The following is a 14,076-nucleotide window of genomic DNA, read 5'->3' on the forward strand; positions in this document are numbered from 1 at the left end:
GACGACGTTTTGGCAGTTGGCGCTGGATTACACGGTTTCCACTGAGACTGCATTCACGACTTTCTTTCTCCTTTGCAACACTGGTCATTTCGAAGGAATATCAAACAATCTTGGGTTATAACTGCTCCATTTAAATTTCTAGACTTTCTGGACCCGTCGTTCTTACATGGACGCGTCCACAAGCACAGCGCTCGACCCTACACCGTCAGCCATACTACAAGCCGCTGCAGATTCCACACAGAGTGATACAGTACCAGCGCATCATGGTAGTCCAGTAGTGGCCTTCATAATAGGTCTCGCTATCATTCTTCTTGCTTCGATCCTTAATGCTGCTGGCTTGAATCTCACGAAATTGGATCATGTGGGTCATCCTCGTGGTCCATGCCTTTTCTATATAACCTTGTTCATACAGGTGCGCACCAGCGCTATTCCTAAGGCCTCACGTAGAAGAGATTGGCTACGACCGCTATGGCTCTTGGGCATGTTACTGTATATGTGAGTGACCTATCAATGATGGTGCAACTTCCGATCGAACTTATATCCTGCGCACAGCCTATCACAGTTAATTGGAAGCACGCTTGCTCTTGACTACATGCGAGCTGGTTTGTACTCCCCATCTACTGCATTCCCTTTGTCTAACAGAGTCTTCATTCTTTAGAATATGTTGCTCCACTTGGATCTACATCTCTCATCTTCAACTTCCTTTTTGCACGATTTCTCATAGGCACACCAGTTACTCATACAGATATTTATGTGAGTCACTCCTTCGTTGGCCTCTCTTCTGTTCTACTCACATCAACTTCAGGGTACCCTAATCGTAGTACTCGGCGTGATTGGTATAGTTGCATTCGGTGCTATAAACAGCGGACTTTCCGACGAGACCAATGTCGACCACCTGACAAGCCTTTGGCGGCGTGGGGGATGGCTCAGTTTCTTCTTCTGCATGGCCTTTGCACTGATATTTGTGCTGATATTCACATCATCACTTGATGCCGTACTCGCCTCTCGATCCGATCTCAGCTCTCAGCCTTTTTCAGGCCTAAGCGCTCGGAGATCGTTTCCTCCTGCTTCTACTTTTCTGGGCAAATTGAAGACGGTCTGGGATAGAACCATGCTATGGGTGAAGGAGAAACTAGAGGCTTGGACGGCGCCAAAGGACGAAAAGCAACTTGCATGGACGCTTGGCATCGGTTGGGCATGCTGCGGAGGTGGTCTTGCTGGTGGTTGTTTAGTTTTCGCCAAAGCCACGTGGGTCCCATCATCTCGACTTATTTCATACTTATGCTTACTTCTTTTAACTTAGCGTCAAGCTGTTGACTGGGAGCCTGTCCCATGAAAACCCGGGAAACCAGTTTGGTCATGCCGCTCCCATATTCACTATCGTCCTCCTCGTCATCACCGCTGTCCTTCAGATCATCTGTCTCAATCGCGGTCTGAAGGTTTACGACTCCACTTTGGTTGTTCCCGTTTTCTACGGTGTCTATACCGCTACGGGGTGAGTCCTTTTTAATTTCTTCTTTTCCCATACTCATTTGTTGGTTTGTTATTCTACATCAGATTCCTCGATTCCCTGGTAAGCCTTTTCTCAGTCCATATCATTTCATCCGCTAAACAATATTTTATGTTGAACTAGATATTCAACAATCAAGTTGATGCATATAAACCATGGATCCTTTTTCTCATCTTCGTTTCCATGATGATCCTTATCTCGGGTGTTGTTCTGTTGACACACAAGAAACCGGAGCGATCTAATCGTACGTCAGGTGGTCCAGTGCTTGCTTCTGTTCCCGCTCGTAAGAAGGCAAAAGCTGTGACCAAAGCAGACAGAAAAGCAGGGCATGACGAGGAAAATGAAGACGACGACGACGACGACGACGAAGGACGCGCTCTGAGATCTGGGGAGGAAGGTGAGACTGACGAACAGGGTGATCTATGGCAAGTGGGGGACGCGAGTGACGACGAGGAAGACAGCCATCCTATGCGGTCGCAAACTCATCTCCCGAGAGGCGTCACTGGTACAAGTTCAAGTAGGACTGGAGAGGAAGGGCTGAACTTGATACAGAGCAATGACGCTGACTCGCACGGAGACCACGAGCTTCGTCGGTCTACATCTTCAGATGCTACGATTACCCGACATCATGCTAGTGGATCACGAGAGGCCTTCCGGGATGATCCTGACGAGTTTGGAGACTGGAATGATGGTGGAAAGAAGTTCCATTGATGATTTATATACCCCAGGGACCTACATGAAAAATGGGATGATTACTATTGTACAATCGCACACGTCAATAATCTCCTTCGTTGTTTTTTGGGAGCACTAACTCACACATACACACACACAAGTTATACTTTGCAATCTTATATTGATATATGATATATTTAATGTTGTCGAACCCGCGCTCGGACAGACTAAGGTATAGAGTGACAATATCAAACTTGATGTATGCCCCTAAAATTTTATAGAGGACGTACAGTATTCGTGCCATGTTTGATGGTAAGATTAGGATCATGGACAATATATGCAGATGAGAGTTTTGAAAGTAGTTTGGGTCACAGCTTGAGGAAAGGGATATAATTAATGAATTTCGTTGGTTGTTGGACATAACCTAGGAAAGCTGATGAGCTGCTTTGACTCTCACCCACGTTGAAGCCAATCTTACCTTGAGCTTGAAGGTTTGTACTGGTGGCACATTTCTAAGTTACATCCCCTCTGCTCGTGAAGCCATAGAATGGTTGGTTCATGACCATATTATCATTGAGTCTAGGCACTCACCTACTTGCACGTTTCTTCGCATATCTTGCTACAAAATAGGTGAGTTAGCACGTAGAAGACAGAAGCACTATTGCCTCACCAGCTCGGTTCTGTTCGCTGATGGCAGCATCCCTCCAAAATTTACAAAGCTCTTCCTCTGACAGCCGTTCTGTCCATATGAGCGTCTTGTCGACCTCTCTCAGCGCCCTGTCCATGTCCTTGAGTTCCCTGTCAATGCCCAGAATAAGTCGCCTCTCTTCTTCATCCTCTGGTATTCTTTCTTGTTTGAGCAGCGAGGTTATCCAGGACGACATGTTTCACTGGCAGTTGCTAACAGAAGCACATACGGTTGGATACAAAGAAAGACGTTGGTGAAACTTAAGGAAGGAAAGGATTACAACTGTACAATTAATTTAGCGATGAGCGGTATAAACCGGACGTTCGCTCCCTATGCTGCCAGTAAAGCCCAAGGGCAGTGAGAGCTGCTTCAAGCTAACTTACTAAGAGCGTGTATGGAACAAGCAACTGGCGCGTGCCACAGTCCCACAGGTTTACTAGTAGCTTCCATCTGTATACTCCTTCATTCTGAACTCCCTCGGTGAGCCCAAGGCTTAATCAACACCTCCAAAATGTCCTATGAACAGGATAAGGACATTGACGAACTTATGGACGACTTGGAGTCAGAAGATCCTAATGTGTTTCGCATTCACGACCAACTTTCTCCACCTTCAGCCAAAAGTTATTCAACGAAAGACTTGCATGGTGAGCTTTTCTTACGTCTTCTCGCCTGGATGTTTCTCAAGCACCTATAGTTCTCGTCCATCAAAGTGTAATTAACCTCAACCCTTCATATCAAAGAGGTAAGCTTCTCAATTCGTCCATGTCTATCAATGTTCCTTTTCCTTATCTTGCATTTTCAAAGACATTGTGTGGCCGGAATCCAAACAGATTGGACTCATTGATTCTATCTTTCGCAACTTCTACATCCCTCCCCTTGTATTTGCTGTCCACATAGATGATGACGGAGAAGAGGTCAGAACATGTGTGGATGGCAAGCAGCGGTTGACATCAATACAGAAATTCCTTGACGGGCAAGTGAGTATCACACCAACCATCCCTCTTCGATATCACTGTATACTTACTTTGAGTGAATGCAGATACCTCGTGCGTGCGTTCCCGCTATGCCCCCTATCGCCATCTTACCCGTTCCGTCTAGACCGCGACTTTAAAACCAAGAAAAATTTCTGGTATACTCTTGGCAGGGTAGGCAAAGCAACACAGACGGAAATTCCAGAGCCTTGGAAGCATGTGTTTTGTAATAAGCAGATTACGTGTGGTAAGTTGGATTTAACGCCCATAATATAGGGCTCGATAAAACATTGTAACTCCAGTGGAATACCATGGACTGCCACCTGGAACTGAGCGAGATATATTCCAAAGGGTTCAATTAGGGATGTCCCTTACTGCTGCCGGTCCGCTTATCTCTTACACTTATGTCTCCAATCACACTAACTATGGTTTTGTGCGCATTAGAAAAACTACAGGCCATCGCTTCGCCTTGGGCTGAGTGGATAGCTGCTCTCGATGGTCGACATGTTGATGGTGACGATGGCCTAGCATCAGTTTTAACGTGGGATATCAAACGTGGTCGGGATTTCCAATGCATCGCGCAGTTTGTTTATTGCTGCGACGGTCTTCCGGACCATCTCTTACCAACAGCTCAAAAGCTAGAGAAATGGCTTGTTCGTGTTGATAGTCCTCCACATACCTTCAAGCAACAAATCAGTGATGTGTTATCCGAGTTTTGGCATATAGCGAAAACGCCTGCGTTAAACGCTGCTTTCGTCAAGGTCGACAAACGCGTCGCTCCGGTGGAGTTTGTTTTCATTGGTACGCCTTACTTGTGTTTTTTTTTCAGCCCACCGTTTCCCTCTTACTAGTGCGAACATTATTTATGTGTATAGGTGTTTTGCTCTATGTAATGCGAAATCATACTCATGAAGATCGGGCAAAAGCGTTACTCCACATGCGCTTGCATGTCAGAGATCAATTCCGGGATATTCGCAACAACACCGTAACGGGGAAGGTTTTGTGGGACTATATCACCTCTGTCACAGCACCTGGAGGGCTAAAAGAGTTGGGTGGTATTGGTTCTGAAGGGTCTAGTAGCACGAAGAAGGGAAGGAAACGCAAGAATGAGGACGACGTGTATGACGCAGATGAAGACTATCGGCCGAGTCCAATAAGAAGTTTCGGTCCGCCTACGAAGACGCGCTCAAGGGCAAAAAAGTAAAATATAGCATGTGCGATACAGCAGTCGGGTGTAGTTTATGATAAACATTGTTCAATATTTATGTTCCTCAATAGTTCCTTGTTCATGTATAGTTCATACTTGTGTCGTGCTAGCCGTTGTAACTCGTGCGCGCTGTGTACCATATTCCTTGCGGATCTGTTATTGCTCTTCCGAATTTGAGTAACAGCTTGTCTCTTTCTTTCGAGTTGACAGCGATGTCGGAGAGGAAGGGGGTTATTTCGTCGCTTTTCCAACGCGGTCGTGTGAGGAACAAATCAGCAAACCGGGCAGTGGGATCGACAGGTAGAGCAGACGAAGGGAAGTAACTCAGCATCTGGACTGGAGGGCCACTGGTGAGGAAGATATTTGTAAGGTAATTACCCTAATATGATATGATATGGCTTAGCGATGACAATCAAAAGAGACGATGTGAATGAAATAAACCATACCAGGAGTAAAGACAACTGGACATTTGTTTCGAAAGAATCACCAACCATGTTCTTCCACTTGCTGATAAAGTCACGCTCGGAAATTGGCTCGTCCTGGGTGGCAGGTTCAGCATTCATTGACCCTCGAGGCTTAAAACTGGACGTACTTTGTGATTGCGAAGGATGCCCAACCCGATCTCTCTAATTATCGCATCCACATTCATAGTCCAAATGCCTTCGTTGATATCTCCAAACCAAGACATGATTTGCGTCGAAACCTGTCTTGGTATCTCGTGTTCATCTGCCAGCGTCGACACCAGCTCCTCTACCGGAGCTTTCTGGTGTGATAAGCTCAACGATATGAGATAGTTGATTAATAGCTCCAGTATTGTGCTGAGATGAGCTGAAGCTAATGGGCGTAATTGGCCTAAATGGAAGACAAGGTAAGCACTACGCAGACCTTAAGGGAACTTGGACGTGCTATACCATCAATAACAAGGACCCGTCTTTGTATCAATCCTTGATCCAATTCGTGATCACTCGCTTGAATATCCTCCCGAGCTTGGTCGTGACTGTACCTTGGTCTCTTTGACTGTGGAGAGGGATAGTGTGACTACTAAGTCCTGTCACATTGATCGGATGATGGTGGGTAAAGCTTACTCGTCTCTCCTCATCCATATCCTCGTCCCCTTCATCATACTCCATTCCTCTTAGCATACCAGATAACTTATGAATCCTCGGAACCGTAGGCACCAGCTCCACAATCTCATGCAACTGGTCGCGTATTTCGACGCTGCCATCCGTTTGTGCCGGCGTGGTGACTAGTACCGTGTTGGACAAAACCACGGATCGCAAGGTGTATGTTTTATCTGCAGTGCAGAGAACGGCATCCTCGTTTGGTTGTCCTTTTATTGTCAAGCTAGGTCTTTGTGAGTTTGCTAATAACGAAAGAGCTGTCTGGTTTTGTTTTCACCTTGGAGGTGCTGTCAGTGGACTTTCCACCGCTGCTTCGATCAGTTTGCAAAGTTCTGGAGGGAGTTCCAGTAATCTGAATGAGCCTGTTTCTGAACAAGACGAGGCTGAAAAATTGAGGTTTATCCCATCAGCCATGATGATACTTATAGGAGGCGAAGTTACTAGTGACAGAACTTGAAATCAAAACGCGAGCCTTCGACGCGCCTGTCACAGATCATGTGAGCAGAACTTGAGTTTGAGCAAATCACGACCGACGACCATTGACATTCATGCAAAGATTCTACAGATACAGAACCAAGAACACAATAAATTACTTACGGTGAGATGCGGTACACTACAGAGTACGATACGGAAAAAAGAGACCACCAACACATCACCGAGTCTAGTCCTCATGTACAGGATGGAATTTCACCCGTACTTCCGAAATTTCTTTACGCGCTTCCTTCAGCGCTCGAGTAATTTTCTCCTCCAACTCGGAGGTTGCATGCACATGGAGTGTTTCAGGGACATCTGCTGTGAGATCTACATAGATCAAAGACCCTGCGCGCCTGGCGCGTAAATGACGAATTGCAAGCAATCTAGGGTTATCGTAATGGTCACCATTAGACGTCGAGGGAATTGGCGACGAGGGGGAAACTAGAGGTTCTAGTGTTTGGATTAATGCTGTGTGTGATTGAGATGATATCCCTGCATCTGTAAGTTCACGAAAGGCCCCTCCAAAGAGGCCCAAACCCTGCCACAGGATTACCACTGATACAAGTATGCCTGTTTCAACTACGTCAGTCCTTCTAGGTAGGGCTGCATAGAATGAAAATATTCACCACCAATGGGGTCTAAGGGCAAAGCTGGGAAATACCATGTGCCTAAAATCGCCATCAAGGCAACTACACTAGAATATGCATCGCTCCTATGATGTACGGCATTGGCATATAACACGGGGCTGCTTTCTTCATCCGCGACCTTCTTTGTGATTCGGTATAGCCATTCCTTAGCCAGAACACTAACAGCAGCAAACCAAGCGGCATTCGGATCAAGCACGTCGACATGGCTATGTGAGTGCCCTATAACAGGCACTTGCTGCGCTGCTGAAGTAGCTTGTTGCAGAAGATCGTGGAGCATGCCTGGAGAGAGAGTATTGACGCCGTGGCTTAATGCCTCAATTAGAAGGTTATATGAATGGAAACCGATTCCCAGAGCACCGCCAATGAGGAGGAGTGAGACCGTTGTGGTGCCCAGAGTTTCGAATTTGGCGAAACCATATGGATAAAGCTCTGAGGGTGGTTTCCGTGATAGTTTCCAACAGAAAAGTGTGACAAAGTCACCCAAGAGGTCTACGAGAAATGGAGTAAATACTTGGTATCGTGATGAAAGGCCTTTAAACGAACCACTCAAGGAGTGACCGGCATCTGCTAGTAAAGATGCTGAATGCATGTACCAACCAGCGGTACCTTTCGCCCCCGTTAGAATGACATTAGCAAATAAGCCAACGAGAGTAATATGGCTCCCTCTATCTCCTAGCACACAAGCCGTCAAACTGCATAGTGAGCAGAGATGTAATCTCCTAAAGTGGACGTTACACACCGTTACCCTGCAATGCTGCTACTATACCTTCTGCATCATGGCTATGGCCGTCGTCATGAGAGTGTGAATGGCCGAATATTGAGTGTGAGTGTGAATGCGAATGGCCTGCTTTTTCGGTATGCTCGTGATCCTTACGATGACCATTGGTGGGCTTTTCGTCTTCCGACTTGCTCTTTGTCGAATGTACACGCCTTTGAGACATCCCTGGGTTCAAAACTCTAACCAAGGAGGGTGACCTGGCAAGCACCTTTAGTGGTGCCTTACTACTAGAACTGTTAAAGCTGCCCAACGGCGAATGTGCTTCAAGAAACGGAGATGAAGCGAAGATCTGGGGTGCACTGCGAGATATTCGGCGTAAAGATATCCTTGATGGTCCACAAGAGAAACGGCTAGAACTGGATACAGATAATTGTGGGGTCGATGTCGCCAAGCTGTTTCTAATAACCGCCGCCACGTAGCGCACACGTAGCGCACGGCGACTACACGCTGTGCACCCGCCAGCAAACATGGCTGTTATAAACAAGTGTCAAACCTGGATGCCTAGTGGCAGTATTATCGTCGTGCAAGTCTGTGGAATACTATGGTGGATCTCGTTCCGGCTATGGAGGCAAGAGGCAAGTCTGACAGATGACTTCAGCATATCGGCCTATATCCCGTTCATGCCCTCGCCAATTCAAGTTATACTAACACGATCATATGTTGCTAGTAATACACATTAGACGCTGTCATGTATTAGAAGAACACCTTATTGGATCCGTTTGACACCTTTGAAAGCGGCCGCCAGGACGCGCAGACAAGGCATCGTCCAGATTCAAGCTTCAGCTTGGACACGAGACAGGCTGGCAACGTGCAAGCTACTAGCTGACGCCCCACAAATAACATATCAGGACAATCTGCAACTTCGTAGCTATCGCCGCAGAAGCAACCGACCTGTCGAACTCGCATGATAGTACAGCCTACATCATGATAACAGGGAAGGAATACAGCACAAGTCTGTTGCAATACAAACGAGATTAAAATTCGATTATCGGCTCACAGCTGGAGGCTCTTCGCTGTATAGATACCTTCCAATAGCCTCTCTACTTCCTCTATAGGCGGTTCATTCTCCTGTTCACCGATTGCACCCTTGGCAATTTTGGGAAGATCTTCTTTAGGGACCTTGTTTTCTTGTAGGTTGGTTTGCAATCCAAGGCGCAGGACAAGGCTATGTGTGCAAAAATCAATAAGCAAGGCACGATGTACATCAAGACAGATTACCCACTCATCTATCTTCGTGGCCAATTTGTGAGCATCTCCCTCCACGGACCCTGTAGTAGGCTCTCGTAGGTAAAACAACGCATCAGCTAGACACTTCTTCCCCTCCTGGTTCGCGTACTTGGCTTTGAGAGCGACAACAGAAGCAAGTGTCAAACACTGTAATGGTTGATTATAACTTGATGGTTGTTCGAAAACGGAGAGAACTCACAGACGTGATTCCATGGGGGATACTGTACGTTGCTCCCAATTTATGGCCCAAAGCATGGGACAAACCCAAGGCACTGTGGTGTCGATATCAGATCCTATTCATATCTAGTGTCAAATGCATGACTAGCCTGTATTTCTCCAGCTTCATAGGCCATAAACTCATCCATGAGGCAACCTGAAGCCTTTGGCGTACATTCAGATCTTGAGGATTTGCCTTCGATTTGGGCAAATATTCAAAAAGATCAGCTATAGCAGAGTAACAAAGATATTTGACCGGCAGAGGAACCACTGGTCTGTAGAGATTTTCTAGGAGAGATGGGTTAGTAAAATCGGGTAATCCCATTATGGTAAACATACCGACGGCATGATCCAAAGCACGTATGCCTGTAGATAGCCTGCATATTCCGAGTTCCGCTCAACAGGTAATTCAAAGAACAAAGATAAGAAGCTGACCAAAGTCTTTCAGGAGTAGATAACGTGAGTTCGGCATCCAAAATTATGCCAGCGGGAGCTAGCTCGGGAGCGTTGACCGACACTTTTTGACCTCGCTCATCCGTATATCCACCTCCAATCTAAAGACTGTTGTTCTACATTATCATTCATTATATGCGCCCTGACAGAACATACCGTATATTCTGCAGCGCTTAGTGTTGTGGGGATGGCTATTTGACGCAGGAAGGGGCCATTACTTTCCTTTTGGAGACTGTAGATAATGTTCTTGGAGGCGTCGACTGGTGAGCCACCACCAACAGAGACTATGAGATCTGCTCCTGCTTCTTTGAATGCCTGTATTCCCCTTCGGATACCAGCGATCGGAGTATGCTGCCCTATCTCAAAAAATGTTGCACCATAGGCACCTTGTTCTATGAGTATAGCTTCAACTCGCCGCACGATATCTGTCTGATATTTTGTCTGCACTTTTATCTCGAATAAGAAACACTAATGCTCACCTTCTCGTGCAGAGTTTTTCCGGTGACGATGAGAACTTTATGGCCCCCTAAGACTTTCAATAACTCGGGCAGAGCTTTCCTGAGTGATCCGGGCCCATAGTATACACCTTTAAGAGTGTCTGTCCAGCCATAGAAGCCGTGCAAGTAATCCTGTTGTTGGTTTGAAGACATGTTGGTGAAAGCGAAATTCCAAAGTGAGGGCGTTGAACTCCTTCAAGGGATCGGATATATAAATATGTATATTTGGTCCCGAGCGCGTGAACACTCATGCCACTAGTATGGCATCATACCATCATCATGGTCAACCTATACAAAAACTGCCATATTTGAAGCTTTGGAAGAGTCTAAAGCCTGGGTTCAAGACGGTGATCGTGTAGAAGGAAAGAGTTTGTTTGTGCGGGAATGTGTGACACAAGCGAAGGTCGCTCTTGTTTGCATGGCGTTGGCAGACACTCGGACTATTCACATCCTTCTTGACGTCTTTCCCAGGACCAGTTTCTTAGTCCAAGTTCAAGGTGCGTACTAATACTTTGCATTATAACTGTGCGAAGCTTATATACACATTCGATTCACTCATGTTAGACTGCAATCATTGATATTATCATGTCACTGTTCAACACCCTGACCGTCGTTCAGAATGTTCCTACTGAAATATGGTCAGAATGTTGGAACGAGCAGTATTGTAACAGGAATGACCTTCATCAGCTCTCTCGGACGTGCTGGTTGTTTCGTCACATCTGTTTGCCTTTACTGTTCAGGCGGCTTCAACACCACCCACCTATTAAATCGAGAGAAGCGGAGCTTTGGATGTTCTCCAAGCGTATGCTGGAGAAATCGATTGAGCGCTTTGAGGTTTTGACAAGAGATCCTTCTTTATACCAACTACGTTCTTGGGTCGAAAGCTGGGAGCTCTTTGGTGAACTTTTAGCGTACACGTACCGCATACGTGAAACCAAAAACCGACTATTAAATGATCTCTCCCAATGTGGACAATCAACTTTCTTTGCAGTTCTTCCTGCTTACCACAACCTCAAATTGCTGAAACTGCACCAAGTTCGTATTGATGATGCATCGTGCACAGCGCTGGAACATCTACCGGCCCTCGAGACACTCATCACCCATATGTGCAGGTGCTCCCTGGAGCATAGTACTCGAACTCCCCTTCCCTTGAAGACCTTCCATGTCAACATGCTATTCGGATCCCAGTCTATCTTGCAGATTTCTCCAGAAGCTTTGACTAGTCTCTCCGTCACCTCCAACATGGAAAGATATTTCACTCATTTTACTGCACTTGGTCCTTTGAATAACCTCACGCACTTAAACACTTTTGTACTGGAAGACTGGAGCGAAAGCTTTTTACAGCTCCTCCTTCACTGTCCTCAGTTGACATCACTTGTCGTTACAATCTTTTCCAGTGCCACGACTCAGACCCTCTCCCAAATTCTGCCTCCGACTGCCATCCCTCTACTCTCCTCATATAGTGGGCCGATGGAGTCTGTAGTATTGTTCATTCAGGGTCGCCCTGTGCGGCATATCACCATAACCGATGAAGATGAAGATGCCTTTCCTCCCAAAACTTTGAATAGTACATTGGCACAAATTTCTCTTTTGAGCCCAAGTCTGCAAAGTCTGGCCATTCCTTCGTGCCCCATAGGACCAGATATACTGTTTACCGTGACATCCATTTTTGGAGCTAGCCTACTGAAGCTAGAGATCAAATATATCAAACGGACACCTCCAGAGTATGATATCTCACATTCTGAGGAGCTTCGTGCTATGCGAGCCAGAATGGGCACATTACAGCTTCCACCGGTTAGAAACATGGCAGTCCCAAGTGACTCTGACTCTGAAAATGGTTTGCGATATCTATGTATGCTGCTCCATAAGCTCTTCCACTCATCCGTGTTATTGCAGAGTCCACAGAAGACTCTGAAGATGATAGTGACTTCACTATGTCTGATGAAGAAATCAAAATGCGGGAAATAACAGAAATATCTCACAGGATGTGTCCGAAAAAGCTTTTGAAACTCGACTCTGGAATACCACTACGATTCCAGGTGCAGAACTGGGACAAAGCATATTTGCCTCTGATCTCTGCGGACAACAATGGCTTCCCCACAAATGACTCTTGTAGCGCTGAGGTACCACAATGGTTTACTTCAGCTCTTTACACGAGACACTGACAGATTGAACCTATAGGGCTTAATGGATAGTATTGTCCTTGGACATGTACCTCTACCCTCTGCACTTACAAACCTTCGATTTGTGTATGTGCACAACCCGCGTAGCATAGAAAGCCGGTTGGATTACTTGGAACAACAATCCTATGTCCGAAGACTTTCCCTACTTTATCCAGATCTGAAAGAGATGGTCATATTTGATAGTAAATGTGTTTGGGAGTTAAATGACAATCTTTGGAGAGATATATATCAGTAAACCCACATGATACTACAAAGCTCTGGATAATAATGACTCATACAAAGATATCATTGCCTAGACTATCTAAATAGGATTTGAAGTTATGGAAAACATTTGGTATATCTGATTAATGTAGCGGATTATGAATCTTACACTGGTATTGTCATATCTGTCAGGCAACAAGAAAACCAAGCTATATAACAATACCAAACAACCACCTAAGTCTCTGTTAAGTGGTAGAATGGAGCGTTTCATAATGAAGAGTATGTGTTTAATGCGCAAATCCAAGCTAATATTGAAATGAAGAGGATACCTGCAGTGACTTCCCACCCAATGGCTAGGGGAGTGACTGGGAATGGATGAGAGAACCAAGACATTAATACAATTGATGAAAAATTAATTCCTTACATTCATCACGAAAACGGTTGAACTCTGGTACTTCCTGGTGGTGATTGGCAAACATCACCATACAGATACCCATATGAGATAGGTTGAAAATGAGTTGGCAGACCTTGGCAGGCTCAGCGGCAGGTTGCTTGGTACTGCCCAAGCATGTTACAATTGACGTACCAGTACCTACTTACACTTCACCTTTTTTCGTACTTTTACTTTTATTTTTCCAAGTCACATGACCAGTCACGTGACTATTTACTTTACTTTTCATTTTCGGACTTTCATAATCACATGACCAATCATGTGACACAACTGTTCAATTGAGAACTTCTGGGAAGTGTCTAGCCACTTGCTGAGAGCTAACAGGGACAGAACTAGAGTCCAGTATGAGTAACTATATTATCAGAGAGTACAGAATGTGTACAGTACCTAGAGTCCAGTATGAGTAACTAAAGAATAGGAATACTGGACTCTGCAATACTAGTCCGAAGTTTTGTAAACAAAGGTAAACAAATCAGCCACAAAGGCGAAATTATAGAATGCTCAGTGAATACTGAACAATACAGCAAAAAGAATAAAGAGGAAAGTGATTTAGAAAGAAGGGAAAATAGATAGCACAACTAGGTGCAGAATCACCAAAACTAACAACAACACCTTACCAGTGTCTAGACTCAGCATGTGACCGGTCACATGCTAGACATCGGACTTTAAACTTTATTTACAACTGTACAGTACCTCATGTATTCTAGTAGCAATACATGGGGAAGGACTCAGCGAGTCCTCCTGTTGTCTAGCACAACAAACCCGTTGAAACCTGAGGGG

The 14,076-nt window shown here is 45.5% G+C and overlaps 6 protein-coding genes across 6 annotated transcripts; 3 read left to right on the top strand and 3 right to left on the bottom strand.

Annotated features, from left to right (window-relative positions):
• Positions 1-14: 14 nt before the first annotated feature.
• On the top strand, positions 15-2,393 carry SERLADRAFT_465389 (uncharacterized protein; the record flags this gene model as incomplete). Its single annotated transcript, XM_007317417.1, has 8 exons — positions 15-361; positions 413-495; positions 553-602; positions 659-753; positions 806-1,248; positions 1,304-1,495; positions 1,558-1,573; positions 1,634-2,393. 8 exons carry the CDS (start codon positions 167-169, stop codon positions 2,219-2,221), a joined length of 1,662 nt encoding a protein of 553 aa, XP_007317479.1.
• Positions 2,394-2,575: 182 nt separating this feature from the next.
• On the bottom strand, positions 2,576-3,066 carry SERLADRAFT_387157 (uncharacterized protein; the record flags this gene model as incomplete). Its single annotated transcript, XM_007317418.1, has 4 exons — positions 2,576-2,606; positions 2,661-2,708; positions 2,774-2,801; positions 2,853-3,066. 4 exons carry the CDS (start codon positions 3,064-3,066, stop codon positions 2,576-2,578), a joined length of 321 nt encoding a protein of 106 aa, XP_007317480.1.
• A 233-nt stretch (positions 3,067-3,299) lies between these two features.
• SERLADRAFT_465396 (uncharacterized protein) lies at positions 3,300-5,360 on the top strand (the record flags this gene model as incomplete). The annotated part of the gene is made up of 8 exons (XM_007317419.1): positions 3,300-3,514; positions 3,565-3,612; positions 3,675-3,847; positions 3,910-3,916; positions 3,969-4,088; positions 4,144-4,224; positions 4,286-4,642; positions 4,717-5,360. 8 exons carry the CDS (start codon positions 3,382-3,384, stop codon positions 5,043-5,045), a joined length of 1,248 nt encoding a protein of 415 aa, XP_007317481.1.
• A 1,326-nt stretch (positions 5,361-6,686) lies between these two features.
• Positions 6,687-8,601, bottom strand: SERLADRAFT_465397 (uncharacterized protein; the record flags this gene model as incomplete). Its single annotated transcript, XM_007317420.1, has 4 exons — positions 6,687-7,213; positions 7,270-7,779; positions 7,834-7,962; positions 8,030-8,601. 4 exons carry the CDS (start codon positions 8,535-8,537, stop codon positions 6,831-6,833), a joined length of 1,530 nt encoding a protein of 509 aa, XP_007317482.1.
• Positions 8,602-8,711: 110 nt separating this feature from the next.
• On the bottom strand, positions 8,712-10,645 carry SERLADRAFT_465400 (uncharacterized protein; the record flags this gene model as incomplete). The annotated part of the gene is made up of 8 exons (XM_007317421.1): positions 8,712-9,233; positions 9,291-9,442; positions 9,495-9,567; positions 9,622-9,799; positions 9,851-9,888; positions 9,947-10,065; positions 10,121-10,393; positions 10,444-10,645. The coding sequence occupies 8 exons, from the start codon at positions 10,612-10,614 to the stop codon at positions 9,062-9,064; spliced, it is 1,176 nt and encodes a 391-aa protein (XP_007317483.1).
• A 677-nt stretch (positions 10,646-11,322) lies between these two features.
• Positions 11,323-12,864, top strand: SERLADRAFT_465403 (uncharacterized protein; the record flags this gene model as incomplete). The annotated part of the gene is made up of 3 exons (XM_007317422.1): positions 11,323-12,298; positions 12,358-12,584; positions 12,643-12,864. Coding segments are annotated over 3 exons (1,182 nt in total), but the record flags the coding sequence as incomplete, so codon positions are not given.
• Between the last annotated feature and the right edge of the window lie 1,212 nt (positions 12,865-14,076).

The sequence above is a fragment of the Serpula lacrymans genome, assembly GCF_000218685.1.
Source record: "Serpula lacrymans var. lacrymans S7.9 unplaced genomic scaffold SERLAscaffold_6, whole genome shotgun sequence".
In the NCBI taxonomy this organism is placed as follows: Eukaryota; Fungi; Basidiomycota; class Agaricomycetes; order Boletales; family Serpulaceae; genus Serpula; species Serpula lacrymans.